Source organism: Labrus mixtus, chromosome 6, assembly GCF_963584025.1.
Source record: "Labrus mixtus chromosome 6, fLabMix1.1, whole genome shotgun sequence".
NCBI classification, from domain to species: Eukaryota; Metazoa; Chordata; class Actinopteri; order Labriformes; family Labridae; genus Labrus; species Labrus mixtus.
Genome location: NC_083617.1, coordinates 6,134,295 through 6,161,750, shown reverse-complemented (window position 1 = coordinate 6,161,750; position 27,456 = coordinate 6,134,295). Strand labels below are relative to the sequence as shown.

The window sequence follows — 27,456 nt, the reverse complement described above, 5'->3', positions numbered from 1 at the left end:
GCCGGTGGGGGGGACGTCGTCCTCATCGACCGAGCGCGGAGCTTCGGGAGGGACACACATGGAGTGGTGAGGGAGGAAGGGGACACCCGCCTAGCCAGCCAGATCAGCCGAATCAACCCTAGCGATCAATGGGGTGACAGATGTCGCAGCCAGATCGCCCTCACATCCAATTGAATACATGGAGGGTCATTCAAATATATACCTCACGATACAACAACCTTTGAGTGTCATGGTGTCACAAAATAAAATGTTCACTGCAGCGTAAGTAGGTCTAAGATATTTAAAAGCGCAGTTATTTTATGATTTAAAGCCATGGTCAACAATAACATTTTTGTCCAGAGGTGTTATTGTTTATTTTGTGTGCGAGCAGTTTGGAGTATTTCCCATGATGCCTGGCGACATTATGTGATAAGCTGTGTTTCTATTGGTCGAAATATATCGAAATCAGTTATAAGATGTTTCTTGCAGGATTTTCGATGTTCTTGTTCGAGTTTCACTTGCTCCAAATGTTGCTTTTGATGTCACGAAGGAGCACATTAATATTTGAACCGTTTTATTTAAAGAAAGTTCCAAAAATCCCGTTTAATGTCCTAATAGTTCCCAGTCCTAATAGTTCCCAACCCTTTGCTTACAAAAACTATCATTCTGGTCCATTTCACCTCTGAAGCGAAACTTTAATTTTAAGGAAACGAAGATTTAAAAAAAAGATTGACTTTATCAATATGCCTTGAGAAGTGTCTTACTGTTATCTTCTTGTAGCTGCACAAATTGTTTGACTGTAAGCTACTGTGCAACTGTAAAATAAGGTCAGTCTTAATAAAAGCCATATGCTTTACATTGCTTTTATTCAATATCCAATCAAATGCAATTAAATAAACACGATTCAATATTTCCCAACACATAGTTGTTACGTTTTTGAGACATCAAACTGCAGGGCACAGATAATTAAGCAGCTGATAAATGACAAAACGTGATGTATGTGAATACTATCCATTCACTTCCTCTGGTTCAGATGTGCTTATAAATAAAATAAAAACATTACCTCTACAACATATCATGATCTATTATCTCTTTTTTTTAATAACCAACGTTATTTTCATTTGAAATGTAACTGAATTACATCATTGTAAGTTTTGACAGTGATATAACAGATAAAAAGAGCCACCATACAGTTGACTAAATTAAACTTAAATAATTAATTTCTGAATTTCAGGTTTGTCAACGTTTAAAAATCAAGCAATGAATTGCTTTTTCAGTAAAACTTCATTTCAAAACTTCATTTATTATTGAAAAGACATTGAGGTTTCGCTAATTTCCAATGCTGTCGAGATTACAACAAAATTTAGACAAGCAAAAAAACAACAAACACAGAATCAATGACACAGATAATATAAATCAAATAAACACTTACAACTGGAAACAAAGTGGCTTGAAATAAAAATCCTTAAGTCTGCAAGAGAGGGAAGAACTTCAAACTTCAGAGTTTGCAGGAGGGCGTTTCAGAAACACTAAACTGTTGTTGCACTGCTTTCTAATACATGGAATTTAATTAAATTATTTTTTGGTTTGCCAAGACAGCAGTTTCGACAGGAAACCTCAACAAACTGTAACAGGGAAGTAACAATTGGAAATCAGCTTGAGTAAAATCTGCAGTAAGTGTAGATGACACATTGTTACAAATCTACTCCTTTAATGACATACTCCTAATGAGTACTGCCTTCCACATCCACTGCACTACATTTTTGTAGTATTCACTCATGTTTCCGTCACATTGTTACCCTAGTTTTTCTGCTTTTGTGGATTTCAGCAGCTCCCAAGAGAGTCTTGAACTCAAGGTCCCATAAACAAGTCATTTCCTGTTTGTGTGTAGACAGTTGTCTGGTGCACTGTGTGAATGTGAATAGCCTTATGCCTACTGTTTTAACTTTTTAACACGAGAAAAGACACACTGGTTAAACAGAGACCAAACATTTATTGACATGCATAGTTTATTATCAGCAGCAGGAGGGTTTGTCCTTGAATCAACATTAACAGAAAAATAAATAAGTCTTGGTTTCAGCAGGAAATAGCTTTTTAAAATTCAATAACACACGTTCAAGTTAAACAGTCATAGCTTACCAAGTCGTGTTGTTTTCCAGCTTTACATGTCTGAAAAACACAGTTTGGAATCACAAAGCTTTCCGATAGTGTAACTGTGATAAGGCACTTCTTTAAAACGCATTTAAATCCTTGACTCCTAACGCTCTCCTTTGTTCGATCTCTAAAGCGTCTGGGATTCGGCTTCCACTGCTCCGTACTGAGTCCAGCTCCAGTCCTCTTCCTAAGCAGAGAACAAACACATAAATATTGTACTTTGATATTCAATGTTCTCCATCCACCATTTACCAAACATTATCATGCTGTTCTTCCATCTTCAAACAATCTGGTCCCTCTCTGTTAAACACATACACCTGTACAATCTAGAGCAGACTGTTTGCAAATGAAGTGTTTGCCAGACTGAAATAAAAAGTCAACAGAAACCTAACTATGTACACTGCCTGAGCATATTTCCTACAGATGTCTTCTGCCGAAGTAAGTCAAACTTGTCAGCAGCGAGTTTTTATTTCAGCAATCTGTTTAAATGCACGACAGCGGTCACTAACAGAGCCTCACCATGACACTGTGCTTCAGCTCCTGGGTTGCATCTTGCAGCAGCGACATTAGTAGACTCAGATAATGTTGATTCTCATCCAGCAACTGGTGCACAGTTTCACTGAAAGAAGACTCTGATATATTAATAACAATACTACGTCACATTGTATGATAGCATAAATGTTTGCCTTCAATCTTGGAGTTGTCAATACAACAGAGAAATATTTACATTTTTTTACAGATTCATATTTTAATCCATCTAGTAAGTAAGGAAAATACAAATCCTGCTTCTAAAAGCTACCAGAGTTAAGGGTGCATTGGGCGACCTCTAGTGGCAGCTTTATTGTTTAAATACTCTTATTACACAAAATGAAAACTTAAAACTCATTTCTTCACAGAGTCTATCAGATTCAACTGAATTGCACATGAAATTAAAAAATTGTGGAAAAGATTGGTGAACTGTACAGATCTCACCTTTCAGTAGGTCGTTGCATTAGAGACGGTGAAGGAGAATTGTTCTGGGCCTAGAATCATGAACACATTGCATTATTCTACATGCACATTTAGTACAATACTGCAGAAGAAGAAGAAGAAGCTCCAACGACCTCACACCGAGCTGAGGATACTTTCTGAATTATTTACAGGAAATATATCTACTCACACAGGCAATCTTCAGGAGGTACCAGAACTCCTTCTGTCTTTTCATTTGCATCAGCATCACGGCCGCCTCTGCAGTTTTTATGTTCTCCACTGCCCTCTCCAACTTAGGGAACAAATCGACGATGCGTTGCTTGCACACCAAAATTGTACTACAAAAAAACAAATCAGGAAAAAAATCAAATCAACACTGGAAACTAGACAACTAGACTTGTGCTGAGCTGACTGTTGCATGCGTGTACTAAACTTCTCCGGTTACCTCAGATGAGTGTAAAGGTCTTTCAGAACTCTGTCCTGGTTCTGAACTGTTTGCAGGATGGTCCTCACCATGTCCGAGCTATCACTGTAGCCATGTGGGGGGTCAGGACCTGTACGAACACACAACTCCGTGATGCTAATCCATATGCAGTCATCTACATCTCATCTTGATTTTTTAGCCTCATTTTTAGCCCTGCTGGATTCAACAAGCGAGTCCCCTCTGACACATTTGTTCAGCGAATCCTTCTTAAAATCCTGCCAACCAATTTATTAACTGGTTATACAATTGAAATGTATCCATAGCAACAAGCATTTATCAGAGTTCCCACCACTTTAATTGAATACAATAGGTACAATTATTGCCTCGTTCTTTGCCTCCACCAAACACTGAAGAAGCAGATTACATCCACCCATTTGTTTCAGTCAGAATGGCACAACTCTGACTGGGACGGAGGATACATCACTGAAAACCTTTGATAGAATACATGATTCTCGATATAAAACAAGGCCATAAGTGGAGCCCTCTTGTGACAGGAAACGAACATTGTCCACTTATCAATCGCAGGCATTATTGTTGGAGGATGTATATCAAAATAAACCAGATAAAGTAAAATTCCCTCCACAAGTTGCAGTACTATCGCTTTCACAAGAATGGGATGGACATAAGGTCACAGTGACAGGTCACCCTTTAGTCCAAGTGGATATTTGTTCAAAATTTGGGGCTGAGATATTGTGTGCAAAAGAATGGTTTCAGACAAATGTATAGACACCACTAAACTCATGCAGCTTTTAAAAGCAGCCAGGATCCCCCAAAGCCATGTCGATCGTTTTAAATGTGTAATGATTAGTACTTACTTTTGCATTTATCTTTCAGTTGCTTGTAGAGTTCAATGGCCTTTCCCTCACTGAAGTAGAGAGACAGAGAGAGAGAGAGAGACAGAGAGAGAGGGAGAGAGAATACAATTTAAAATGACATGGCTGTATCTTGTTTGTTATTGGGTAATTAAGCAGAGCAACAGTGAGCTATCTATCATCGGGGAAAGGACATGTTCTCATTTTCTCCTCGTCTGTCTTGAAAACAAAAGTTAGACGATGTAAACATTAAAACAATTTTTGCTTGCTGTAAGCCTACACCTCCTCATATAGAGATAGAGATCCAATTTCAACAAGCATCTACAGGCCTGGCTCTATCCGAAATATAATCTGAAATATGTTTGTTTTTATGTGACCTTTTATTAATATGAGTTATTCATATGAAGAGGGTAGCTTCCAAACCAACAGCTGTTCACTACCAAAGAGATTCCCTGATGATATGCAGGAGGAGCCACTGAAATAACTTAAAGGTCCAATATGTATGATATCTACTAAATGAAATCATAAAGTGAGCTTACCATATCATCAGACATTAAGGAAACATGCTATGTTGAAGTGCTGGCTTGGCCATGTAAATGAGATACTTACAGCTGCTCCATTACATCCCCTTGTTTCCTGGCAAACGGGCTTCTCTGCAACTCAACAATCTCAGAGTGTAGAGCCACAATCTCTTCATCCAGGTACCCCACATCTGCCACCTACAACAGAAACCACTTGAACACATGTTCTCTTCATACTACCAGCAGGTTTGTGGAGGATTTGTGTGAATTAAACTCACCTTCATAAAACCGTCAGCCTTCTCTTCATTTTCCTGCCAGGTCTTCAGCAGTTTTTCCGAAGCTTCTCCAAAAACACACAGAAACACACAAATAGCACACTTGAGCTTTAGTAATGACTTTTAAATGATGTATCGCAGCGGGGGATTAACATCCACTCACAGATGCCGTTGTGTCTCTGCTTGGAGTACTGCTCGAGGTCGTGCTGGATGCTGGTCTTAAAAAAGGCCAGTTTGGCTCGGAGCTGCTGCGACTGGGAGAACAGCAGGTTCTTGAAGCGCGTCAGGTTGGTGTTGTAGCGCAGCAGGCTTAACCTACACGTGAACACATCGAAGTTTAGGATGTTTCAGTTGTGTGGGTTCATGTGTGTCAGTGTGATTGCCCACTCACATGGCAGCCCGCTGTCCCTGATACAGACGGATGTAGTCCTCTTTCAGTCCGCAGACGTAGTGGACCGCCTCCCCCCACACTTTCCTCAGCGCAGACAGAGGAAGCTGCGTCTTCGTCTCCCTCACTGAGAAAACACAGAGATAGAAAAAGACACAGGATTCTCACAATTACTTTTATAACAAACTGTCAACGTAGATAAGCTCCTTCAATACAGCTTAAAGAATGTACTGATCCTATAACACAACTTACTCTGCCCCAAAACTAGACTTATGTTTTACGTTTCTAATACAGACACCTACACAACAACAATAAATAGTGAGGCTGTCATAAGCAATTTTTTTTTTTTTTTAGAGCAACAAAACTAAACAACAATTTCAGTGCCATAACGAATCTCCACCACCAATAAAGGCAGGGTTGGTAGTTTCCTCCAGATCCACTTTTTAAGAATTTGGTTGAAATTGTCTTTAGGTCCTGACAGACATTAATAACTCATGTTCTCTGAAAAAGGAACAAAGAAAATCCGTCATCTGTAGCGGCTGTAAGCCTGTAAAAACTTCGACCAATGTCTGCCACGAGGTCCCAATCTGACGAACCAATCACACGCCTCCCTGTCTCCCTGCTCGCTCTCTACCCCATGCATGAACGAGCCCGCACTCACAGCATGAGCTGAGGTCCGCTTCTGGATCAACGGCGCCTGTGCATGTTAGCGAGGGGGCGTGGCTTTTGAGGGAGCACAGAAGGGGACGGGGTGCAGACGGAGCGCTTAGGGAATGCTACTTTGAAAACTCAAGCTACTTTTAGAAAATGATCAACCCTGCCTTTAAGCCTTCTTACATTCATACGAGTGGGAGCTCCGCATTCACACAGTCAGACATGCACTAACACAAAGCGTTGCTCTCTCCTGCTGGCTCTGCCGATCCTGTCTTGGCCCTGTCCTGCCTCTTATAACCTCTGACATGACATTCATAGTGAAGGCAAAAACAGCCTCAATTGGGCTAATGAAAGATTATTCCAAAAGTGATATTTTCACATCATATAAAGATAATAAAACATGTTAAACCAAAAAGGTTATGCTGCTGGTACATGCTAAAAACGCTCCCTGATGCTCTTTAGCGGAAACACATTAGGTAGAATAAACAACACTGGGAAGGAACCAAAATGGTATCTCAATGATTATCTCAACTTTAAAATACTTCACCTCTATAGATCTGCCTGAGAGATCAGAGTCAATGACAGGTGTGTCAGACCTAAAACTTGCAGTGAATTTAGACAGAGCATGGACTGTTGATCTCTCTGAAAATCTGATGATCCTCCAATTTCTGTGGTATCACATTAAAGCTCAGTACTCATTCATGTTTCTCACCTATGAAGTTGACACTGTCTGGCAGAGGTCTGGCAGTCAGCGGTCCGGAGTATTTAGTGAGGCTCTTATCAAACAGGAAGACTATGGAGCTGTCCCAGCCTTGCTGAAAGTAGAGAGAAAGTATGGCTGTATTTACTTCAGAGTGTTTGGGTTGAGGTTTTTCATATAAAATAAAGTCTTATTCAGTTTTATTATAAGCATTGTTAATTTGCCAAAAGACCGTTTGGAAACTGATGTCATAAAAACAAAACAATTACATGACTTTCATAAACATGAATATAAAGAACAAAGGTCTTCTGCTGAGCATGCACTTGTGGTTTGTGAATGTTGACGTTGCATGTTTCTTTTGTGTTCGTCACATACCAACCCCTCTGGCAGACAGTGTGAGGGTGGCCATCGTGGGTCGAGGGAGATTCCCGTCTCCAGCAGCAGCTCCTGACTCAGCGGCGCGATGTGTGTCTGCGTGTGTGTCTCCAGGCGGAGCTGCAGGGAGTGTAAGCTCTCCTCTGGCTCCAAAACAAGCGAGTGCACCTGTGCCGACGTCATGTCCAACACATGGATCACCTGCAGACATAAAATGCACAGTAAGGCGGGGGTTTTCTTTTTCAACAGGGATAATTAAAACTCAAATGATCTAATAATAAAGGTGGGGCAAAATATCGAGATGGCAACATATTGTGGTTCTGACTTGTGAGATACAGTAATCGGATAATTTATTTAAAATCTTGATAATATCATTTAAAAAAGGCGCTCTGAACAGATTTTCCTGGATTTTACTTTATGACTAAAGAAGAAGTCGACTTCAGACTAAAAAATGGAGAAGAAGACAGCGTGATAATGTCGGACAGCGATGACAGGCGGTGAAGATATGAAGCGTGATAAGAGGTGAAACTGAAACTTAATTGTGAATAAATGAATCCTGCACTTTTCCTTTTAAAGGCATTTTATATTCTTCAGGTAATACGATATCCTGATGCATCATTATGTGATTGTCTTGCAGTCTATCAATTATTGCAGAATCTGAAACATGATTTACTCTGGGGTCATGCCCCTCAACTAAATATCTTTTTTAAGTGAGGAAAGATTCAAAGTAATGACCTTCATGTTGAGAATTTTCTGCAGAGCCGAGTAGTAGCAGGGCTTGTTTGTGTCAGGATCCTGCCCTCCACCGCGGGCTGCAGGGTCCCACAGTAACAACATCTGAAGTAGAGACTCTACAGGTTCAAGCAGCGGCCTGGAAGCACACACAGACACATGCACACAGAGGTTAGATGCAGAGGATGCTTGACTGGCATGAATAAAAGAACTCAGTCTTTTTTTTTTCATCTCTACCTGCTGATATTGTTTGGATAAGGCAGACGTGTTGAGAATCTGACTTCTCCATTCATATCCTCGACTGCCATGATGTCTTTGGGACCTTTGTTCTTCACTTTACTTGTCCTAAAAAAGAAAAAACAATTATTGCAAAAAGTTTCGACTTATGATAAACAAGATAGAAACTTGATGCACAAAATTGTCAAAATACTCAAATTTAAAATGCAGATGTTGTGTGAATTAAAAGAAAACCTGTCATCAATGTGTTTGTATACTGTATATTCCATGTTTAAAGTGAGTCTGTGTGCTCATTGTACATTTCTTATATTAGGATTCAGGGTCTGTAAAATCACTCAAATGTGTGTTTCAGCTCCATGTGTATTTTTATTTTATTTTATTTAACCTTTATTAATCCAGGAAAGTCCCCCTGAGATTAAAAACCTATTTTTCAAGGGAGTCTTGGCCAATGTATGCCAAGCTTCCTCTGAATACAGACAGGAAATGCATCTGTGCCATGATGACTCACCACTGTACAGGCTGCATGTGGTGCAGAAACGGGCGAAAGCCACATGTGCATTCAAAGATCACCGTCCCAAAGCTCCAGTAGTCTACACTCACGGTGTAGGGTTTACTCTCAAACAACTCTGGAGCCTGAAATACACACAGGTAGACTTAGAGAGAGAAAAGTATTGGGGGAAAACAGTCATGCAGAGAAATGCATTTCTGATAAAAAAAAAAAAACACTTACCAGATACTGCAGAGTTCCTACAAAGGATGTACAAAGACTGCCCTGATCTAGGTCTTTTGCATAACCCAGATCTATGATTTTATGGAGAAGCTGCAGGGGGGAAAAAAGTTTCATAGTGAGAGAAAGGAACAGAAAACCACCAAGTATATACAATTTGCAGATTACAGAGGATGCACATACAAAAGGAAATGAGCTCACCTTCCCACCAACTTCCTGCAGAACAATGTTCTCAGGTTTTAAGTCTCTGTGAATAATCTTATTCTCATGCAAATACTGAATACCCGATCCTGTGCTTGGAGAGAAAATATCAATTAGGCATTATGCATCAACATGTGGCTTATTGTGAAAGTAAGAGAAGAAGAAAATACTACCGATGTCACTGAGCAGCAAGAGGACTTCACTTTCTTTTAGCCCACAACAGTTTTCTGGTTTATTCAACATCTAAACAAAGATGAAAGAAGTTAATAGCATGATGCTTGGAGGGATAACAAATAGTCTGTGGTCCTCAGACATTACCCACTTGGTACCTTGCGTAGGTCTCCTCTTGAGCAGTACTCCATGGCCAAAAGAGGTAAGTCATTCAAAGCAATGGCGCTCAACTCCTCTGGCACCTCTCTGGCCTGGACCACATTCACATGGTTCAGCCTAGAACAGAAAGAGAGTAAAACATACGGTTATGATTTGAAAAGAGGAAAACAAGCATACACAAGTTGAGGATTTAGACGCACTTCTTCATGATCTGGATCTCTCTGCTCCAGCGGTCTTTATTCTTTGAGTTCAGCTCCAAGCGGCAAAGTTTCACAGCAATCTTCTCTCCCGCCTCCTGATCCAAACACAGACAAAGGACATAAGCGAGCAGCAGACACATCAGGGAACGATATGTGATCTCACAGAACATACAAGGTGCTGGTACAGGTAGACATGCCCAAATCCTCCCGTTCCAAGTCTCTCCTTCATCTCCCATGAGCCGCACAGCTGGCTCTGTTTGAGGGCAGACCGCTCCATAGTGTGAGGTCTAAAACAAGGTAGGCTGCTAGAGACCTTTGTAAATAAAAGAGAGAATACAAAACACGTGTCACTGTCCAGAAACATCAGAATCAGAAATACTTGAGTAATCCCTGAGGGGAATCTTGGGCGTTACAATATCTCCTACACAGAATATAAACCTAGAGATATAAGATGTAAGCATAAAGATACAAATCCAAGCATGAAGATATAAGATATAAAAGAGATATGCAAATGTAAATTATATATATATATATAAAAAACAACAATATATATACACTAGGAATGAAAGAAATATAGCAACAAGTAGCATAAATAACCATTTTATAAACCTGTTTTTGATTCATACATGCTTTGAATCTATTTGTTCATTTTTTAAATGAGTTTGTTTTGTGTTTATTTATTTTAGTTATCTGAGAAGTTTTTTTTTTTAAGGAAGTGTTTGCACATCCAACTATCTCATAAAGTAGGTGCATAGGGGAACAAACTATTACTTGAAAATAAACGCTTGACAAAGGTCCAGAGGGACTGAAACGTTGTGATTTTTCTAATAAATTGGTGATAATTGGCAAGAGTAGGGTGCAGGATTTGTGATTTGTATGAAATGTGCTATACAAATACAAATAACATTTGAATTGAATAAGAAATATAACAGTATGTAGATATAGAAATATGTATTGCCATGTTTCCAGAATTTGAATATGTAAAAATATGTGCTTTAACAAATATGGGTATGTACAGATGTGTGCATCATGTACAGATGTGTGTATCATGTACAGATGTGTCCATCACGTACAGATGTGTGCATCACGTACAGATGTGTGCATCATGTACAGGTGTGTGCATCACGTACAGATGTGTGCATCACGTACAGATGTGTGCATCATGTACAGATGTGTGCATCATGCATGTACAGGTGTGTGCATCATGTACAGATGTGTGCCTTGTGTACAGATGTGTGCATCATGTACAGATGTGTGTATCATGTACAGATGTGTGCATCACGTACAGATGTGTGCATCATGTACAGATGTGTGCATCATGCATGTACAGATGTGTGCCTCATGTACAGATGTGTGCCTCATGTACAGATGTGTGCATCATGCATGTACAGATGTGTGCATCATGTACAGATGTGTGCATCAACAGTTGTCATGAAATATTAAATAAAAAAGGGTATACAGCAGTTTAAGTTCAATAATAAATAAAGGAGGTTTTATTTATAGCACTGAAATAAGTACAGCTTAATAGACATGGTTTAACTCTCAGAGGGTTATAATGTGGATCTTCACACACCTGTCCTCTATACATTTAGAGGTAACACATTTAAAGGAAACATGCTTATAATCCCAGAGGTTATGTCCTATGAGGATGATCAGATTAATCTTTTATCACAATTACTGCTCAGTTAGCACAGCAAACCCAAACTATAAAATCAATAAAAAGTCCACTAAAAGAAACCACTCTAACATAAAACATTAAAAACTTACCTGTGCAGGAGGTCAGGGTCCAGAGTTGACAGTGAGCTCAGGCTAACTTGTGATTTCTGAACATTGTTGCTCAGAGTTAGCTTGCTGTGTTGTTTACGGTTTGTTTTCTGGTTAATTGTGAATCGAGAAGGCCGAACCCGTCGATATGATTCATTTAGCCGCTTACAGACAATCAAACGTTGCTTTAAACGCAAAGGTTTACGATGTGTTTTCGTGAAATTTTCAGGTGGGAAGCTTCAACGAGAGCCGAACAATCTCGATAACTATGCAAAGTGAAAGTCTGCCTTCAGGTGTTGTCGGAAATATCGGAAAAACGAGTGTCCAACTTAAAAATGAAGGTATGTGCACCCTCAAGTCGTTACAAAAGCTCATTAAGTGGGATAAGAAGTGATATCTGACATGCTGAGCTATTCAATTTACACTCATAACACGCAGAAACCATAGTGGACCAAAGTAAAAGCTGTTGTGTTATTAAAAAACGTTGCAACCTCATACAAACAACATATCACTTACCGCTCATTTGTCTGGCTAACTAATTCTATGTTTTAATGTTGTAACCATAAGCTTCTGTTACCTTAAATTAGTTTTGAGGTGTGAAATACAAAAACATATTATGTCCATGTTGTTGTTATGATATTATAACGACTTCGTGGAGAACGATTTTCTGATTCGCAACTATCCGAGGAGTACTGGAATGCAGCATTTGTCGAGCGAGACAAGCCGACGTTGTTTCTGCGCATGCGTGACTTGCTTAGCTAGCTTTGGAAGCACTACGCCCTCTGTAGGGGGATTTCCCACCCACCTACATCTAAACTAGCTGATTAAAGTGGTGAATTTAACATCAACAGGGGTGTTAAATAAGTCTTCTCATTTTACCCCCTTAACCATAAAACAACCAAGGACATAGCAAAGAAAAAAGGAACATTTGCAAAAGTTTGATAAGGTCTTAATGATTTCACTAGATGGTGCCATATGCACATCTTCAGTCATGATGCAACAGCAAACATTGTTTAATACAGTACTTAAACTGAAAGGGTGACATGTGAAAGGCTGTATGTATTTAAGACAGTTATCATTTTTCTACACACGTATTCACATTCATTTTAAGATGACCTTTTTAAGAACAGCCCATGCACACACAAAAACTAACATTTATTATAGCAAGCAATCTTCACACTTACCATAGATTTGAGTTCCTCTGTAAAAAAAAATGACTTAGTTGCAAGTGGTTTTAAAACACCTGTTTTTTTTTCATTTTTCAATCATAAAAATAGTTTTATATTTTGTTATTCTTTGTTTACAGAAGTGTGATTTATCAGGATTTACTCATAATTTCTCAACATGTGAAACAAAAGATGACAGGGCCATGAGCAATAAGTCACGATATGTGACAACATATTAAAAACAATAATAAAGGCCTGATGCTATGGCAGCCAGTGCTGTCATATACCTTCAACAAAACTACTTTTTACTCAAACAAAATGCTCTGAAATTGGCTTTTGTGGTGTTTCGGAAGAAAGATGAACTACAGAGAAAAGGAGAAAAGGGAAAGTTAATTTGTAAATCCTCAGCACTGTTTGTGGCCTGACACTTGACACTGTTTACATCTTCTACATTTTGTATAATTATATATTTATTTATTTTTAATCTTACCTTATTTTTCTACATTTACTGTATAATACTGTATGTGTATTAGTCATGTTTGAGTGTTTATTACATGGCCTTGCGGAACAGTCTTTACATTTCACTGCACATCTGTTTGAGTATGTGACAAATAAAAATCTTGAATTATTGGCCTGGAGACTTTTAACATATCCAGGGTGAATTCGAAAAGCAAAGTAAGTTTTTTAAAATCATCAGTACTGAGACTGAAAGCACAACCCCGTCTCCAAAACAGTTGGGACAATGAATACAGCCTAACCCTAAATGTGTAAAGACTCAATTAAAACAAAATGATAAAATAGATGCACTGAGGCGAAGTCCAAAATTGTCCTAAAGGTCTGATAAGATAAAATTTGAATATTGTTAGAAAACCCTGCAACAGGATTACTGTAAACAAGACCCTGTCCTTTTTGAAAAGTGTTGCTGGCATCAAATTGTTTTTTATTTTCCAAAAAGAATGACATTTCTCAGTTTCAACCTTTGATATGTTGTATTTGTGCTATTTTCAGGGTTTGGATGTTTAACAAATCACTTAATTCTGTCTTTATGCCATTTCTGTGGGACAAAAGGTTACAGTTAATAACAAAAAAATAAATCCAATGAAATTACAAACGTTTTTTATTACAAGTTCTAAAAGCAGCTTTTCAAAAACCGCTTTAACAACCTCACAGTTTCATTTTAAGATTTTTCTCATTACGCTGGAAAGCAGAAGTGAACAGGTGTCTTGTGATGAAAAGAGAAGCAGATTATGTGAACTCAAGCTGTGAGAACATTAAAGTTCAGAATGTGTTCCTGGCTGTTTTACCTTCAAGCTCTTCAGGTTTTATGTTTTGTTTTTTGTTTTTTTAACAAAGCAGGAGCCAGAGGAAAGTTCAATGGCCATCAGAATTGAATGTAATGATTTGAACGGGTAAAATAAAAATAATCAACTTCTCATCAGACTTGTAAAGACACTCTGACACAAGTAAAAGGCAGCAACTATAATCAAGCCAACAGGCACCTATCTATAGAATATATCTGCTCTATTTCATGTCAAGGATAGTTTTAAAAGATTCCATTTGAACCCTCATCCGCATCTTCACATGTCATTCTCATTTCTCCTTCCTCATTTTCTGTGTGAACACATTGACCAAAAAATATTTCTGCAAGAGCCGCAATCAAAAAACCTCTCTCTATCCTAAAATATGTAGTAAACACAGTGACATGACTTCCGCAGAATAATTTCTGCTGTCAATGTTTCCCTTTTTTTAAAAATAATTACTTTGGATTTGTTTTTTCCAAGTAGGACCTAAAAGAGCCGCAACTAGTCCCAAATCAACCACATGTGGCTCGAGAGCCTCGGGTTGAGTATCACTGGTCTATTGTAACCTTTAATACAATCTAATCCCATTATAATTATTGCATGTGTGATATGCAAAATGAAACAACACATTTTGTTTGTCAGAAATGCTGTTTTATTTCTATTTATCTTAATAGAAAAGATGGAAAAACTGTATTTCTTTGTGATTTTTATATCAAGGGTTGTGTTCAAGATGATGCTTATAATGTTTAGATTATAGACAAAAAGAAGTACATCTTGTACTACAGGGAGCCACCTCCTTTAATCTAATCGATCCTGGGGTGCCGGTAGGGTAGTGGTTAGTGCTTAGTGGTTAGTGCGTGCCCCCCGTGCACAGAGGCTGTAGTCCTCAAAGCGGGCAACTCGGGTTCAGTTCCAACCCGTGGCTCCTTTCCCGCATGTCACTCCCCCACTCTCTCTCCCTGATATCCAACTCTATCTACTGTCCTATCCCTACAATAAAGGCACAAAAAGCCCCTCCCAAAAAATCCATCCTGCTGGTCTTTCCATGTTTTGACGGGTCACTCATGAGGTCTTTAAATCTGCAGGTACTTTCCACCAGTGGGTGGAAAGTACCTGCAGATTACTGCAAGCAAAAGGCTTCTGATACAGCCTTTAGCACACCTTTCATTTTTCTACTGCAATTTAGATCTTTTAAAGAGATATATAAGTAACAAGTTGAGGAAGAAATCAAAACTGAAAGAGTTGAGTCTGAAGCCTTCGGGGCTGAAAAGGGATTGCACGCGTCCCGGGCAATTATCCCGGGTTTCCCTGAGTTAGGTAATGTCTGCACAATTCTTCTTTTTGTTCAACACCTGTGTGGGTAAAGTAGACACTTATCAAAATCTGAATTATCAATTATAAGTAGATCAATTACTGAACTAATGTGGGTTGTTTTGTGTCTCATGCTTCCTGACCTCCTACATGTTGTGTTTTATCTCTTCCTTTAAAGCCGTCCGGTCCGCAGAGCCCTGCACCGAGGTCTCATATCTGCCTATTGTCACAGACCCCGAGATGGAAACATGAGTAACACAAGCGTCAGAGGTTTGAGTCCAGAAATCCCCAAACATAATCAAGTGCTCATTGTTTTAGAGGAAGTTGAGTTAGATTAATAGTATGATATGTTACTTATTGAAAGACAGCTGCATCCTCATGGAAAACAGATTTATTAGTAAAGAAGTAGGTTAAACTCATCCGGTTAATTTATAGATGTTTATGTAGCAGAAGTTTGTGCTTTTAGGAGATCTGGATAAATGATGCAGCTGGTTACAAGTGACGACAGAGAGATGATTCAAGAGGATGTATAAGTCAGTCTTCATGCAGGGGATGATCTTCTTTTAGTGATGTAATTGTTTCTTATACAGCGGTGATCGTAACAATCACATCCTTTGGTTCTGATTTTTGTGTGTAATTGGTTTTAACGATAAAAAAAAAAAAAAAAAAAAAAAAACATGCTCAGAGTGAGAAGCGTCCTGCTTGTTACGTTTAAGAAAAATATTAATTTATTTTTTAGTAGCATCTTTATTAATGAGGTCACAGACTGATGGACAAGTGATGCAACAATCATTAAAAACAAACAAACAAATAAAGCAAGCAAAGCTTTGGGGTAAAAGAGTAAGAATACAAACGCCTTAAAGTCACACTCCTGGGATACGAGTGATACGTTCTTGTGTCTCTCATTTGGTTAAACGCTGTGCAGCTTCCTGTCCTCTGTCTCAGACTGATGAAATATAATATGTAATGTTAGAGAAATGTTATCGTCCCAATGTTTATGTGTTTTTGTTGTTGCAAAGTTTAATCGTCAGGGTTTCTTTTTTTCATCTTTTATCTTCTATTTTTTTCTTCTTTTGACGATTTGAACTTAATGCTCTTTAAAATTGTATTGCTTAGTTGATAACATTTTTAATCCAGCAATATTTTTCAGAGTTTAGGAGTTTAGGAGTTTGATTTCCAGACACTTTGTTTCAAATTGTAACTGTTTTTGATTTATCTCAGTGCTTTTTGTAATTGATTTTAAGCGTTTGTTGTTGTTTTAGTGTGCTTATAATCTCGACGGCATTGGAAAAGAGGGAAACCTCAGTATCCTTTGGAGAATAAATAAAGGTTTGAATTGAATTGAATTGAATTTTATTTATTGTTGTTTCTTAAGTTAGGTTGATTTTATATATTGCAGCATAACACTTTAGGTAAGGAAAATCTGGAAATTCACCGATGCGTGATACGTGGTCATTTGTCTCTTTGGTTGTGTGAATTGAGTCATTGTGATGATTACAAATTCAACCGCCTGCAATACTCCTACCTAAAAGGAAATATGTCAACATAGACTCTTAGATGGTTCTATAGTATTGATGAAGATGATACTGACATTTAATGTGCATACAATCTGAATGAAATGGAGCAGAGGACAACTACACATTTTCACCTGATTATTAAACTGACTGAAAGTCATATTGATGCCTCTTAATGAGTTACAAAAGCAAACGATACACTCGGAGACATGATTGACTTTTTCTGTACAGTCATTTTTGATTCCTGAAACTTTAGGTGCCAGACAAAGTGATGACAGAACAGAAAGCAAAGTGCTGTAGAAACAGTCTTAGCTTTCATTATTCACAGCAAATATCCACATTTAATGATACATTTGAGGGTATGAAGAAAGCAGGTTTACATTTTTCCTCAGAAAACATTTCTGACACATGAACAGGACAAAATCAGCAAAGGGTTAAGAGGTACAACTTTGTCAACGGGACATATTTAGACACATATTGAAAGTTTCTCACATGACCTTTAAAGATGTATCTTCATGAAATGGGACACCTTATGCTGATTAAATGAGAGCATTTGACGGGAGCACTAGACCAAGCAAATACAGATCATATTTGGTACATCATAATATTACTTACTAGGAAAAACTGTTTTTATACTTTCACAGATTCTTGAGGGGAAATTTAAAGAAAAAATGTCCAATATTAAGTTGGGTAGATTCCATCCTGTACAACCTGTACGTGCTACAAACAAACCGAGGATGAGTTGTTGTGTCTCAAATTTAGATTCCTGAGAATTTACTTATAACCTGTACTTCTATCTTTGAATAGGATGTGGGACTTTTACCAATAGCTGCAAGACATGACCAATTATGGATACGTGATGTATGTTCTTTAAAGCTGTATTACTGTGGTTTTAGGGGGAGGAGGGGGTGTGAAGTGTGTCTGTGTCAGAGAGGAAGTGATGAATGCTTCGGACAAGACTTTGCCGATCAGCAATAGAGATGCAGTGATGTTTTCAAGCCCTCCTCACACTGAACCCCTCCCACTGCAGCCGGTGTGTTTTTAAATAGGAGGGTGAGCAGGGAGGACCAGCACTGAAACACCCGAGCAACTAACAGAGCGAGTCCTCCTCACAGGACACCAGATCAGAGGATACAGCATCACCTCAGCGGGACAAGATAACAAAGAGCTTCATCAGGAGTACGAGTCCAGACACAAAGGTAAATATCTCTCTTACAAAGCTTTTGATGACCATGACATTTGACAAAAGTTAAATTGCTTGAGTCTCTTTACACTGCCTAATATTGAAGATCATTAACGTTATTCATTAGGGTTTATTATGTGTACAGTGTATGTCACCTTCTGCATTAAAGCTTGACTCCCAGGGAGAAACCTGCCCAAAAAAAAAAGTTACTGCAGGAAAAGCAATCTGAATTAACTTCTAAATGATTCATGTCATAGACGTGTAAAGACCTTAATTGTACAGATTTCAATTTGCACACTAAAGATGGATGCATTTTAGATAGGTTTCAAGCAAATCCTTCACGCGGATATGAAAAAGGAGAGAACCACACAGAGGGACTTGTTTTGTATTGGGGAAAATGTATAAAACGATAAAAAAAATGGTTTGTAAAAATCATGTCTGTGTTTATGCCGTGCATGGTCTTCTTATGTGAAATAACGTTATCTTAAACATCATATTTTGTGTGTGTTTAGGTTCTGTGGTTTTAGAGAGATTAAACATGCCTGGAGTGTTCAATTTCCGGCTTGACTCGTTTAGAATATATAAAAATATACTGACGTTGCACCTTGTTAATGTGGTCAGTTGTTCGTCTTTGAAGACTTGAAATAGATGCTAACTGCAAAGATCAACATGGTAAAATCATATTTGAACAAGAAGAAAACAGAATTATACAAATAGTTTTCAAAGCAAATCATTCACATACTGTAGGTAAGAGAACGGAGACAAACTGTATTTGAAAGGAGAAAACTTAAAGCTCCTGAGAGTAGATTTGATTTGAAATAAACTGAAATAAATGCAGAAATCTCTATACCACCTTTAGAGAGAAGACTTATTGCTTTTATAAAGTCATTTTATATCCCTGTCACTCCTGTCGTGGGGAAGGTGTCAGACATTCAGACAGAAGATTCAGTATGAGTTGAGCAGAAAACACTTCGAACACTTTTACAGGAAAAGATTATCAACTACATAAATCATCCTGCCCCGTCCGAAGAGGGTACCTAAGTCAACACGATCCAAAAGATCCTCAAAGGAGCTTTAATCTACATGCACATCAAAGTGTTTGTTTGCAGAAATTGGGCATGAAAATAAAGTTTGAACCATTCGTTTGTCAGTATCAAGTTAACACTGTGACCTCGAAATATCTATATATATATTATTCTGTGCAGCAATCAGCTAGCCTAAACAGATAATGCCCTCACTGTACAGATAGAGATGATGATGTTCATGCAGTTAGCATGCTCTATCTCGCACATTCAAACCTCTACAGCATGGTCTTCCCCTCTAAATTAAATGTACAATGCACACTGTGTGATGTGAAACTTGAACCCAGACAAGGAACCACGGGTCTGTCCAGTAGACACACGCGTGTCTGTTCAGTCATGTGCTCAAAGATTAAGCCCATATAAGGCCATCAGGGCTTTGGATTCTGAGGTACAATGTTGTTAATTTCTGGATTTTTTCTTTTCTTTTTGCAGACCAACTTCGGACAAAAATATCCCCAACAAGGAGAAGTGAAACCAGAAGTGAAGATGAACCTGTTAGTCATCCTCGCTGTATTTGCAGCTCTAAGTGTTGATGTGGTAAGCATAAAAATGAGGAAGTAAATAGAGGTGTTATTGTCATTCCCACGGGACTCAGACGGTTTTTATAAATGAGTCTCAAATGTGTTTGTGTGTGCTCTTTCTCAGGCTTTTTCAGGAAAAAGGTCCAAAAAGAGATGGTTACCTGAGCCCCGGGAGACTAACAATGGTGAGCCAACGCTCACTGCAACGTATTCTTCATATTCTACATATAACTGTGATGCCAGATTTGAAATGATCCCGTCTCTCTCTCTCTTTGTTATGTTATCTGCAGAGATGTGTCGGTCTGGAGACGGGAGCAGCTACAGAGGATTTGTGTCAGAGTCGGCATACGGACGCAGATGCCTCAACTGGAACAGATTTGCTCAACCAAGAGGAGCTTCAAAAGGACTTGGGGACCATAACTACTGCAGGTATACTTTCATTCCCCTAGTGTGCAGCATTCGAGTCCAAGACAAAATTACGGTAAAAGTGTACGGTATGACATGATACGGTACAAATATATTTGTCAAATATTGGCCAAATATGATAGTATGTTTAATGTTTTTGATTGTATGGAATCGTAAAGTAGTGCATCATGTGGTGTTATATTGCATCTAATTAAATTGTATGTTTTTGTGTCATATCTTATGTCCTGTCCTATCCTCATATGTCGTGCTTTATCGTATCATAGATAGATAGATAAATACTGTTGCAGAATGTGACACTTACACAGCAGCTGCAATCACACTCAAGGCATTGCATCCAAACACTGGACGATATCTTATCGTATCGTTTAAATGCATGGAATCGTATAATATCTTATCTGAAAAATGTATACGAGGGAGAGCTATCGTGTGTTGAATATGAGTTGATCTGAATTCCAGGAATCCAGACGAGAGTTTGATGCCGTGGTGTCGTGTCCGCAGAGGAAGGAAGTATGTAAGAGAATTCTGCGATACTCCCAGATGTAAGTAAGACAGTAAAATAATGAGTTAACCATTATATTGTATGTTTGGCTGGATCTTTGTAGTGATCTCTGTTTCTTGCTCCCTCGCAGGTTCTACAGAGACGGTGAAACCTCCTCAGGCCGTGGATACAGGTTTGTTTGTCTGAATGCTGTCCAAAGCTGTTCCATCATCTCTTTCTTTTGGTGCTTCTGTTCTTCAGCGTCACTCAATGACTCGTGACTTTGTGTTCCCCGCAGAGCTGACATGTGGGGAGAGGTCTGAGCGGAGCCTGAATAAAATTGTAGGCGGCTCCTTCTCGCCTATCGAGTCTCAGCCGTGGGTGGCTGCCCTCTTTAAGCAGCGTTCTGGTTTCCTGTGTGGTGGCGCTCTCATCGCACCGTGCTGGGTTGTCACGGCCGCACACTGTTTCTCAGACGGGTGAGTAAAAAAAAACAAAAAAAACACAGCACTCTATCGTTTCCTCCTCTGCGATACTTCTACTTTAATAGCGGCATGACTCATCGGGCTGTGCAATATGTTGTGTGGTTATGTTAACCATTTGTGTTTTCTATTCAGCGACAACACCAACATCAGGCATCTGTCTGTTTACCTGGGGAAGTCTGCCATCAATGAAACCGATGCTGACAAGGAACAGAGCTTCACGGTGGAGAAACTCGTCATCCATGAGAAATACAACGAGTCCAATTTTGACAATGACATAGGTAAGCACAACCGCACCATGTGAAAGCTGCGTTTCCAGAGCAGGAACTTTCCACATGGATCTGGGACTTTAGGAGGCACTGATACATTTTCACTATGGGTCTGCAGGGGAGTTATAGCTTTCTGAAAGTACAAGTACTGGAGACTGGAACTTTGTGAAGATCAACGTTTGTGATTGGTAAAGCACTGATGGCATTCAAAAACTCTTTCACTTGCAAAAGACTTCAGTTCAAATAGCATCATGTTCACGTGATTTAAAGTCAAATTTTTATGAAAGCTTCGATTCACGGGTTGGGACTTGTTTGATTACATTTTTTTTTTAAAAAGCAGAGTGCATGGCCGTAAGTGTTTTTACACTTCACACCCAAAGCCTTTCCTGTACACAAATTCACAACACAACTTTGTTACTTTACAAGTTCCATTTTAAGGACTCGAGAGGCCTTGTTTGAAGCGCAGACAACTACAGTCTTGAGGAACTTTTCGATCCCTTCAAAAATGACTTTTTTTTATTATTATAAGCCCCATGAAAATTTCAAAATTAATTAATATTGCAAAAAATTAAATGAATATTCAAATACTTGACCCTGTCGGTCACATGCCCTTAGAATCAACCTTACTGTTTCTTCCCCACACAGGGCCCTATAGTCTGCTTAAAGTTATAGGTACTTTTGGTGGAAACGAGGACTGTGAGTCAGTAAGAAAAGCTAAGATATGTTTGCCTTTGTGTTTCAGCGCTGTTGAAGATCAAAAGCAGAAGTGGAGGATGTGCGGTGAGGTCAGAGTCTGCTCGGACAGTGTGCCTTCCTCCGCTTCACACTCAGCTTCCTGCAGGAATTCAGTGCAGCATCGCAGGATTTGGACACGAGAGATTCTGTATGTAGCGCAGACACTCTAACCCACAGATTAAATGACAGACCTCTCGTGCCATTTCAGTCATTCTTATCACCTATCAATGTGTTATCTGCAGTGGCGTGGCATTACTCCCAGTACCTGAAAGAAGCTAAGGTGAAACTGATCTCCCGGCCTGAATGTAGAAGAGCATCGCACTATGGAGATCTCATCACAACAAACATGTTCTGTGCTGGGAGTCCAGACTGGAGCACTGATGCCTGCAAGGTAAAACTATTTACCCGTGTATTATTTGTATTCTTTTTTTTTCAATCCTCAAGCCAGGTAGGCCCTTTTTTTTTTATTAAAGAGAAAATGTGTCTACCAAAAAACAAACAGTTTTGAACATACGCACATGTGCAGACAATTTAAAGACAGTTAATTAACATTTTCAGAATTATGAAAATACACAAGATCGAGAGGCTTTAAGATGGAGAGAGATGAATACATAGAATCAATGTTACAAAAATCAAGTGACAGACCTGTGGAATAAGAGAAACATGATTTATTTCCATTAATAAAAAAGGACTGACCTTCTGTTTGCTGGATAGGTAGTCGATGTAATCTTTTAAGATGAGTCAGAGTCTGAAGTATTTGTTATATTCAGCAGTTTCCATTTAAAATCCCTAAATGTGTATATATGTGAAAGTTTGCAATAGAAAAGAGGAAGTTCAGGGAGTCCAGAGTTAACACTAAAAGAGAAAAGACTGAAGGCGTCTCACTCGCTAACAGTGATCTTTTCAATACTTGCTGTTGAAGTATGCAAAGAATAAGAAGTGCATTAAAAAAAAGGATTTAAGATGTAATCTACAAACTAATACTCAACATGTTTCAAGCTGTGACTAAACCTTGCTTCCTCTTCCTCTTCCTCTTTCTCACAGGGTGACTCTGGTGGTCCGCTGGTGTGTGAGGTGTCAGGGCGGATGTTTCTGTACGGAGTGGTGAGCTGGGGCGACGGCTGTGCCAGAAGGAACAAACCAGGCGTTTACACCCAGGTCACCAACTACAACAAGTGGATCGCAGTAAAAACAGGGGTCAATAAATTCACAGGTGGAGTCATGTATCCCCAAAAATGAAGCCGCGGCAGAATATAGGAGAACGGGCGTTTCAATTCTTCAAGGGAAAATTTGGCAGCACTTTGAAAACTTTTGTGTGCGAATGCAAGCATTTTGCCGTGTTGGATTTGTGAGCTTTGTTACCGTTATTGTTTGGAGAAATTTCCATTTTGCACATTGAATATTTACTGTTGTAGCTGAAAGTGAATGTATTTTCAGTCGATAAGATACTTTCTGTATATAATGTAAAATAACTTTTTTTTTTTTTTACAAGAGGCAAGAATCTTTCTATATCAAGAGTGTGGATTTCTTTTTAAACAAGCTATTGTTTATTAAAGTTTATTTTTCTTATTCTATTTAATGTAAGTATTTAATCCTGCAGAGGCTGGCCTTGCTGTTGAGCATTTTCTTAATAAATTAAATATTTGTATAACATGTCTGTCATGCTCTTTACTTTTCAAACTTGCACACACCTACCTGCATGCCGACACACCTCTGTTTCTCTGTCCTTATTACACACAGAGCTGCAGCAGTGGTGTGCATCCCAATTAATGAGCATTACTGCCTATCCAGTGTAATATATGATATCTTAAGTAAACTCTAGAAATACTACAAAAAAATAGAATCCAGAATCTCACCCTAGTACTTTGTGACAATGTGAGTTTAACTCAGTTCATTATGTCCTTGATAGGTTAGGGTTAGGGTTTAGTCCCTCAGTCTAACACTAGAGGGCACTGTTGTGTAAAATGTACAAAGGCAGCACAGTAGCTTTAGTGTAACCTTTGACCTTACAAAACTAAATACAGACCATATAATGAGATAAAGAACATATTTATTTACTACAACAATTATTTTTATTCTTCCATATCATTTCATCAGCATATTTGGGGCTTTGTTCATGCACCTCTTATTCCCTGAATGACCTTGGAATTTACTTCTTTTTTTAAAAAATATGACACCCAACAAAAACGTGAAGAAGCAGGTTTCACTTTGACTTGTATATCCCCTGCCTGACCGTTCCAGTCGCTGTTTCAAATCATTCTTTTTGTTTAGTTTTAAACCTCCAGAGTGAAGCTTCCATCAAGAAAAGTGTTGAAAGGTTTAATATGGACAATTATTGGGAAAACAAGAATCAACAGCTGCACTACCAGCTAAATATGATCATCAAGTTTTATCATTAGATGCTAACATGCTCCTAATGACAGGGGTTAGGCAGGTATTACCAAATAACTTATTCAGCATCTTTAGTTAGTTAGGCTAGTTTTTGCTGATTAGCACTCCAGACAAAGCTGGCGGAAATTGATGATGGTGCATTACATGAAAAGTGGGGGTGAACACCAAATTCAAACACCTTCTGAGGAAAACATGAATGACAAGTATACCACATACCAGGAACATGATTTATCCAGAACTACAAATGTTAGAAGATAAGTCAGGGAGTCCCCGAACTCATTAGGATTTATCCTCTGGGCACCAGGAATGTCTGAAAATGTTTATTGAAATCCATCCAGCGGTGATAAGCTCTCGGTTCTTTACTTTGTGCAAAATTAAAAATGAAAACAGAAATTAAAATCTACACACAGAATGCTCAGGTGGGACACATTAACCCAGAGGAGCCCTCCTAATGTCGAAATGAAAACACCTGCAAAGTTTTGTCACAAATTACAAGCAGCTGAGAATATTTAAGCTCTTTCCCTATAGCCAGATAAAAACCATGGTGGTTCATATTTTTGTATTTTCTTTACTTCCACAAAGGAAAGGTTTTTGGGGCTATCTGGTTGGAAAATAGTACTGAGCGCTCATTTTGGGAATACAAACACCAGCTGCAGACTCAGTTGTAGCAGAGGCAAGGTACTATTTTTTTGTTTGTCTTTTATGCTGTATTGTATGACTCAGCAAGAGGCCGTTGTTTATTTCCATATTGTACCAGGTGTTTCTGCTGCAGTGTGGAGAAAGCCAAGCGTACGGTCGGACAACTTTTGATTCCCGGGAAACTCTCGGCTCAGCAGAAAGGAGTGAGTGTTTATGTGTACAGTTGTCCACTGACTCACACCTCTCCGTTTAATTCCTCCAACACCTCCCCTAAAGAAAGACACATGCCACAGGAACACCCCCTCACTCAGAGCAGGAACATTTGAATCCACAACACAGATTCAGCAGAGGTGGGGGAGACAAACTGCGGTGTCTTCAAATGCCAAATAATAGAGGATGATATTTTGAAAGCCTTGAGTTCAGCTCATCGCCTTCTCAGCGTTGGTTTTTCAGAGATCAGAAGTGACTGATTTTGAACAACGGGGCGTAACGAAAAAGCAGCAAGGGGTTTGCAAACATCCATTCATCAAAGCTAACTAAACTTATTTATTCGCTGGTTAATGAGCTAGTTAACTTTCTCGCAGAATGCAAAAAGTTGGCAGGTGAAAGTTGCAACAAAAATCAATTTATTCCTTTTACCAGTCAGTTGGTCAGTCATCTTAATTGTGAAGAACAGCAAATCCTGACTATGCATAAATGGGCTCAAATGAAGGAATGAATATTTGACAATTACCGAACGAAATAACAAGCAACGGATAGCTGCTAATTCATGCAAAGATATACAATAACATTAGATTTCTAATGAACAGAAAAAGCTTGACCTCTGACTTATGAAGTGTAATAAAAAACACAAAAGCGATGGATTTGTTCCCACGACGTCACAGCTGAGAGATCGGTTGTAACTGACTTAGCTTAGATGCTGAGTATAGTGAACAGTGCTATCAATGAAGGCATTGATATTATTAACAGATGAGTTATGTTGACGTTCATCTCTGTACTGTTGTCCTGAAAAAAAGAGCTATAGAGGCTGTCTATTTCTACCCTGTGGCATTTTAAAATGGGGCCAAATGGGCATTGACTCACGTTGAGAGCAAGCCTCAAGTGGCCACTTGAGGTGCTGCAGTTTTTAGCGCCCCTGCGTTGGCTTCATTTTTCTCGACTCCCCAGGGTTGTCGTTTGATGAAGAACGCTTCAAGGCCTCTCTAAGCAACCTCCTGCAATGCTTTCTATCACAGTCTGTTTGGACAAGTCCACATATATACAGACCGTTTGCAGCAGTGCTACTGGGGCCAAACTCAGTTCATCCTAACCCCCCCCCCCTCGATTACTCACAGACCCCAGTTTACTTTACTGCTCCTCTACTCTGCCTCGATCCATATATGGATTTGAGATGTTACGACTGCGAGTCTTGCTCCTCTTTAAGGACAATTTGTGAGGAAGAGGAGAGAAGAGGAGAGAGGAGGACAGGGCGGTAAATATTCTAACCAGGGTGACCAGAGTGTCCAGTCTTTCTGGTTCAGTTTGGTTTGTAGCTGATTGTCCACACCAATATAAGGGACACACACACACACACACACACACACACACACACACACACACAGGAGGGGTCTCTCTCGGCTGCACACTACTTGGTTTACACCAGTTCTCAGGGGTATAAATACCTCTATTTTAGCTGCTGGGGTCTCCGGTTTCCCCAAAAAAGAATCAGATCTAAAAAAAACTGGGACAACACAACAACGATAAGCTCCAACACTGTGATCCTTTTTCCTTTTTAATTACTCGAAGAGATGAGTTGCTTTCACTTTAACGCACTCACAAATTCAAGTGCAACCTGTCAGGTGGGTGTGAAACCAGCGGGACAGCTGATTAAGGGAAGAAGTGGTAGAAACAGCCCGAGGGAGCGGCGGTGCAGGGTCTGAATGTCGTCGTCCTGCGGGAGAGACTCCTTCAGCCAGAAGCAGCAAGCTGAATAGCCGGGTCTTAATTTAGACCTGGACATTTAGGTCTGGAGACATGAACTCCTGACCCACCTTTTAATGAACATAGATCGTGTGTCAGATGCAGGTTTGAGGCCTCAGGAAAAAAAAAATACACTGACAGTTTTGTTCAATATTTCAGGCCCTAATAATAATACAAATAACATAACAACCTCTGTATTTTACCCTCCTCTATTTCAGCTCTACTGGATACCAGCTGTGATCCCCTAATTGGTCGCTCTTCACTGAACCAATAGCTTTGACAGAACTCAGGAAAACTGCTTCTCCTAAATGCATTGGCAGAATATTCACTTTTTGGGACTTCAGGCGCTCCGTAGTATTTAAATACTTTATTCAGAGTGTGTGATTTTCTTGTGTTGTTATTTAAGTTATTCTTTATGTGTTTAATGTGTGATTTTGTATGACTACCTGGGCCAGGTGTCTCTAATGTAAAAGAGATTTTGAACCTCTCCAGGATGA

At 39.1% G+C, this 27,456-nt stretch overlaps 2 protein-coding genes across 4 annotated transcripts; one reads left to right on the top strand and one right to left on the bottom strand.

Annotated features, from left to right (window-relative positions):
• Positions 1-1,952: 1,952 nt before the first annotated feature.
• On the bottom strand, positions 1,953-11,792 carry LOC132975237 (inhibitor of nuclear factor kappa-B kinase subunit alpha-like). Of its 2 annotated transcripts, XM_061039659.1 has the most exons (22): positions 11,506-11,792; positions 9,911-10,051; positions 9,739-9,833; positions 9,538-9,655; positions 9,382-9,451; positions 9,209-9,297; positions 9,011-9,100; positions 8,789-8,913; positions 8,281-8,388; positions 8,047-8,182; positions 7,312-7,512; positions 6,949-7,051; positions 5,586-5,709; positions 5,358-5,509; positions 5,198-5,259; positions 5,008-5,117; positions 4,402-4,451; positions 3,548-3,656; positions 3,293-3,440; positions 3,106-3,155; positions 2,653-2,752; positions 1,953-2,320 (listed from the first exon to the last, which is right to left on the bottom strand). In XM_061039659.1, exons 2-22 carry the CDS (start codon positions 10,013-10,015, stop codon positions 2,261-2,263), a joined length of 2,205 nt encoding a protein of 734 aa, XP_060895642.1. In that variant the 5' UTR covers positions 10,016-10,051; positions 11,506-11,792; the 3' UTR covers positions 1,953-2,260. The 2 variants fall into 2 exon arrangements, with proteins under 2 accessions (XP_060895642.1, XP_060895643.1); XM_061039660.1 differs by lacking the exons at positions 9,911-10,051; positions 11,506-11,792 and having other exon boundaries at positions 9,531-9,655.
• Positions 11,793-17,888: 6,096 nt separating this feature from the next.
• plaua (plasminogen activator, urokinase a) lies at positions 17,889-23,621 on the top strand. Of its 2 annotated transcripts, none has more exons than XM_061039658.1 (11): positions 17,889-17,993; positions 19,492-19,596; positions 19,705-19,765; positions 19,871-20,009; positions 20,463-20,545; positions 20,636-20,677; positions 20,783-20,963; positions 21,102-21,247; positions 21,978-22,118; positions 22,213-22,361; positions 23,015-23,621. In XM_061039658.1, the coding sequence occupies exons 2-11, from the start codon at positions 19,546-19,548 to the stop codon at positions 23,207-23,209; spliced, it is 1,188 nt and encodes a 395-aa protein (XP_060895641.1). In that variant the 5' UTR covers positions 17,889-17,993; positions 19,492-19,545; the 3' UTR covers positions 23,210-23,621. The 2 variants fall into 2 exon arrangements, with proteins under 2 accessions (XP_060895641.1, XP_060895640.1); XM_061039657.1 differs by having other exon boundaries at positions 17,901-17,993; positions 19,503-19,596.
• The last annotated feature ends 3,835 nt before the right edge of the window (positions 23,622-27,456 follow it).